Source organism: Cupressus sempervirens, chromosome 3, assembly GCF_028749045.1.
Source record: "Cupressus sempervirens isolate cs-2001-9-10 chromosome 3, ASM2874904v1, whole genome shotgun sequence".
Taxonomy (NCBI): Eukaryota; Viridiplantae; Streptophyta; class Pinopsida; order Cupressales; family Cupressaceae; genus Cupressus; species Cupressus sempervirens.
In genome coordinates, this window is record NC_143120.1 from 826,277,266 (window position 1) to 826,282,558 (window position 5,293).

The 5,293-nt window shown below is 30.3% G+C and overlaps 1 protein-coding gene across 1 annotated transcript; it reads right to left on the minus strand.

Moving 5' to 3' along the window:
• Positions 1 to 2,069: 2,069 nt before the first annotated feature.
• Positions 2,070 to 3,477, minus strand: LOC149569324 (uncharacterized). The gene is made up of 3 exons (XM_089817724.1): positions 3,194 to 3,477; positions 2,593 to 2,725; positions 2,070 to 2,320 (listed from the first exon to the last, which is right to left on the minus strand). Exons 1-3 carry the CDS (start codon positions 3,243 to 3,245, stop codon positions 2,272 to 2,274), a joined length of 234 nt encoding a protein of 77 aa, XP_089673850.1. The 5' UTR covers positions 3,246 to 3,477; the 3' UTR covers positions 2,070 to 2,271.
• Between the last annotated feature and the right edge of the window lie 1,816 nt (positions 3,478 to 5,293).

A 5,293-nucleotide genomic window follows, 5' to 3' on the forward strand; every position in this document is an offset into this window, starting at 1 on the left:
TTCTTCAATCTTTTCATTTGATTCCCTTATTGCTTAGACCGATTTATGAGTTATCCACCTCTTGAGAGCTTCTTCAAAGAAGTCTATACATTTCGAGCATTGAATTTCTTTATAGATTCTTTAATAGATATCCTATACAAATCTTTTTCTTTCTTTGTATATATCTAGGATGCTCGGCTCAGACTCATTATAATTTATCAAATTGTCTTTGTGTCTGCTCATGATGTTCCTATATTTGTTTTTGTTGAAAATTATGATCCTTTGATTGCTAATGACAACATGCTTCATAACATACTCCTCATGAGTAGATAGTATTATTGTCTTATTACACCAATCATATTTTTTTGCATTTAAGCTTGATCTTGTTTGGGAATCGTTAAAGATGTGTACCTAGTTACCATTCAAGACTTATTTGTTAATTCCATAAATTAGTACTCTCATTATTCTAATTCAATCTATTATAGTCATTGTTTGAAACCACAGATACAAATGTCTTCTCATTTTACACATAATGTGCATTGGACACACAACATCTTATTTTCCTTTCTTACAAATGTTAAATGACTTATGTTACACCCTAGCATATTTTGGATAAATATAAATGATTATTTGTTCTTCCATTATTGGTTATGTGCTTGAAGATCCTTTTAAAATTCTCATGAGAAGTGTTGAATTTTAAACTCATCTCCATTAACTATGATTTTTTTTTTTTTGAACTTTGCAAAGCATTCTTGATAGTTTTATGTCATATGCAAATTTGATTGTATCCTTGTGAATTTTATGTATGTTGAAGGCTATAATTTTTCCTTCTTGCTTCAATGCCACTCTTATCTAATTATGTCACAAGCTTGAATCATTAAAAGTAGATATAAAAGTTTAGTAGAAGTTTGCTGTAGTTAGGAGATGTTTGTGCCACATAACCTCCTTGATTTCACTCTACAATTGTTATGAATGAGTTTGGTATGAATGTGTATTTGTTAAGTAGTACCCTAAAATAAAATAAAAACCATGATTTCATTATTCAAATTCACTAGATGCAATGTTCAACAATAAAACCAAACGTAGTTTTATATATGGTTTTCATTGTTTTCACCCCTTTTTAATGTAGATGTAGTTGAGAACCCTTTTATGATATATAAATGTTCAATTAAACCAAACAAAAGTATGTATTATACTTGAAAAAGTATTCTTATTTCATGCTTTTGGTGTTCTATGCTTGTAGCCACTTTAAGTCTTGTTAGTTTCCAATCAAGCAAACAAAAACACAATCCATCATGAACAACAAGTATTGGTTTTTTATATGCCAAGCTAATAATAGTTATAACAAATTTACTTGCAACAATAAGGGATGTCCACGAGAAATCATTATAGCTATTTTTTTGTACACTCATAGAACCTAAACTATACATACATTGGGTTTTGGTGAGCTTTTTGTTGACTTTATATATAACTTAACATTTAAAAAAAAGGTATTCATGACATTCTCTATAGAATTTGTTAAGCACCAAAGTGTTTGAAAGTGGTAATTTCAAAAGATACTTCTATAATTACAAATTGGAAATCACGTACTTATAAATATACAATAGACAAATGTATGAATAGTCATGCAAGAATGTTTCAATAGTGGGGCACAAATGAACTAATTTTGAACCAAAGAAGCTTTAATTATTAATGAACTTTTAATGTTCTTTTATATGAACCATTAAAATTAGTAATTGAAAAAATAGATACACAATGTACGAAATGACTATCTAACTGACTTAACAACATTTTTTTGTAATTTATTAATGATTTAAAAATTATAAAATACTTATTTGTAAATTTAATTTAATATTATACAATAAATAAATACCTAATCACAACCATTTTGTCAACTAGATAGACTCTTCCCACAACACCATTCCTAGAACATGTTTGACTACTTCCTCTAAGATACGTTTTATAATTCAATTGAAAATTACTTGTTATAATTCAATTCAAAATGCTCAACCTTATCCTTTAAGTTTTAATTAGTATTGAGAAATAAGAACTTGTAGGTAATAGCATCCATACTTAGAACAGAGAGGCAATGTCTTCAATATAATTTATATTTATTAAAATATATAGTACACACATGCTCCATTAGATTGTCATAGACCAACCGAAGCAAAATCAGTACAATAAAATGAACATGGCTACAGATGCGCCAGAAGCAAAGCTGTACAAAAAATATGAATTTAAGCCAGGTAATCCAAATTCAGTCATCCCATCTTGCCAAATTCCTAATCCAGCTCAAAAGCAGCATTCTTCCAAGACACAACAGCAGCACAGGGTAGCACAACTGCATATAAACAACACCGAAAATAATTAGTCAGATCTGCATGACATATGGAACAAATAAGTATTTCGTAATCTGTTCATGCCTTTAATCATCTATTTCTCACAAGCAGCAAATTATGGATGTTAAGATGAGGGATATATTGAATACTATTCCAGTTATGAATAAGATTTAATTCATGGCCAATAGAGATTCAAGTCATTCTCATTTAGAATTGAATCTAGTTATAATAAAGATGACCCATTGAGCCCAACAAAAGAAAGGAGAAAACTCACCATCCTTTCCAAAATCCATCTCCTCTAGATTTTGTCTCAGGAGGAGGTCCTCCCTGAGGAGCATATAAACCTTCCTGTGGGTAACCAGCAGGAGGATAGCCCTGTGGTTGTTGAGGATAAGGTTGGGCATACCCTGTTTACATTGAAAAGAGTGTAAAAAAATCATAAAACTTCAAAGATTTGAACAAAATAAGCATAGATTCATATTCCTATACGAGTTGTGAATGATACAAAATCTTCCATGCAGAAAATTAAAATTGAATAAATCTCATCAATAAGTTTCTTGACAATCAATACACTTAGAATATATAATATTGCTTATAAATTTCAAACTATGTTGTCTTCCAATCAATCAAGGAAAACACTCTTATTTAATATATCTAATGTGTCAAAGAGTCACCCTTAAATATCACACACTAAAGAAAAAATTAAGCTTGGAAAGATAAGTCTATTATGACTATTTAATACTTTAATCTCAGGAATCAAACTTTAGTCTGCGATATTTAAGCCATGAAATGTCGAACAACACAAATGACAATAAGAAAGATTGAACATATTAAAAAATCCAAAAACAATTTTTAAAAATGGGAATGAGGAATACCTTGTGGAGGAGGAACTCCAACAGGGGCTTGTTGCTGATTGTTATAATTCATTCTCTCTAAACTAAAGAAACAATTAACGGTGAACAAAAAGGCTGCAAATAATAATAATAAGCGTCTTCCTTGGTGAAATGAATGTTATAGAATTGCTACAGCCAAGAGTTCCTTCTGTAAGAATGTTTTAGGAGCAGGGGAAGTTGCAGAGTATAAAAGACAGTTTAGTTAATTCTATCTGCCGTAGGTTATATTTGTATTTGTAAGAAATTGTGATAATCAGGTTGGCGCGCAGTATGACGGAGAAATCTGAAAATATCAAACAATTAAAACGCGTCGTTTTAAACATTGATTTCGCTCGACTCAATCCCGGTCTTCCTCTGTTGTGTTTGATCTTTTCGCGTTTTTTAACGTCGGCGCCGCCGCGTGTTTATCTTCGTTAAGTTTCCTCTCTCTCTTAGCACAAGACACGTGGCATTGCACACGTGTGTTTTATGATAAAGTATATAAGTGGTCAAACCTTTTAAAGCCTTGGTATCCTTCCAAGGCAGCCGCTACCCAGGCAGTTAATTAGACATGGTTGGATGCCATGCCATTCATATCTAAAAACCATTGTATCATGTGCCCTCGTACTCGTTGTTCTTCTCCACCTGCACAGTCATGCCCATATTTGTTTTTGTTTGATAAACTAGCACTTGCACCAAAAAGGAGGTGCGAGGGTAGCCGATAGAATTGTTATTTGAAGATATATATAATAAAAAGAAGCATATAAAATTGACATTATACAAATATTTGTTGGATCATTAATAAATAAATAATAGATTAATATTGTATAGTTTTTGTGCTTCTAAAGATTTATTAAGATTTTTATAAGATTTTTAAATTTTTATAGTAATTATATTTGAAAAAGTAATACATGAACTCATTTTCATTTGTAATATATATTTAAAAGAATATTATAATATAGATAAAAAATTATAAATATATAATATGATATTATATATTTTATTTTATTTATATTATATATTAGTTATGCATTGATAAATATTATCATTTTTCAATAGTATTATAGAATTATATCTTATTTTATCAACAATTTGATATAAGTTATTGAAGTTAAATAATGTATATATATTTTTAAGTTAAAATTATATTTACATTAATCAAGGGAAGTAGTAAGTCATTATGTGGCACTTGTTTCTAATTTTATTTGAATATTGTACAAGGGCATTTCATTGAGATTCTTTGCCATATCATGAAGGAATCTCCTCACCCAAGCTGTATCATATATTTTCCTTATCATTTTAAAATTAATGACAATACTACTGCATTCTTTCTTTATTGCAATAATGCAAGTATTACCTCGTAATGATTATAATTATACTCATAAAATTACATTCAATCAATGATTTTAGCTTTTTATTTCTAACTTTTTATTAGTTAATCATTGGAGCTCAAACCACTAGAAATGTAGGGAGTGGGAAGGAGAAGCATGAGTTTAGTATGGTTGAAAAGACTTGTGTACTATTTATTAAGTCATCTATGTGTAAGTACACTACGATATCATAATATTTTATCTTTCTTACGATATTTTTCAATACAACCACAAGTTTATTCTTTATGAAAAAGGGTTTGCTTCAATGGTGGAGAAAAACCTCTCAAAAGTTTTGGTGTATTTCTAACCTTATTGATAGTAGACTATGTATGAAAGATGAGACTTTGATCACAGTGTATTTTTAAATTTTCTACATTCTATCTATTGTATACCATAGCATGAGCGTACAAGCCATGGAAAGTTTAACAAAAGCCCCCAAATCTCTGAAAGCTGAAATGGATAATCGTCTCTAAGAATCTGAGCATGGGCTGCATGCTACATATATCAACTGCTCCAATGTTATTATCCACCATGATATGTTTAGCCGCATTGTTGCTCCTGCTAATCCCCATCCCAATTTCACTATGCATCTCCAACAGAGAAAATGTGGAGGATCAAGCCAATTAGAAAGATCCATGCCATGGTCATCACTTTGCTCTGTGCCTGAAGAAAATTTTGGACTTGGAAATAAATTGCAAATGCGAGGAGTTGGGGAAGCATCCAAATGCAAATT

Excerpts from the sequence above, each read along its gene's own strand:
- LOC149569324 (XM_089817724.1), bottom strand. The coding sequence starts at position 3,245 with ATGAATTATAACAATCAGCAACAAGCCCCTGTTGGAGTTCCTCCTCCA. Across the intron at positions 2,726-3,193 it reads TGGAGTTCCTCCTCCACAAG|GGTATGCCCAACCTTATCCT; the intron begins GTATTCCTCATT and ends CAATGTAAACAG. Across the intron at positions 2,321-2,592 it reads GATGGATTTTGGAAAGGATG|TTGTGCTACCCTGTGCTGCT; the intron begins GTGAGTTTTCTC and ends GTTTATATGCAG.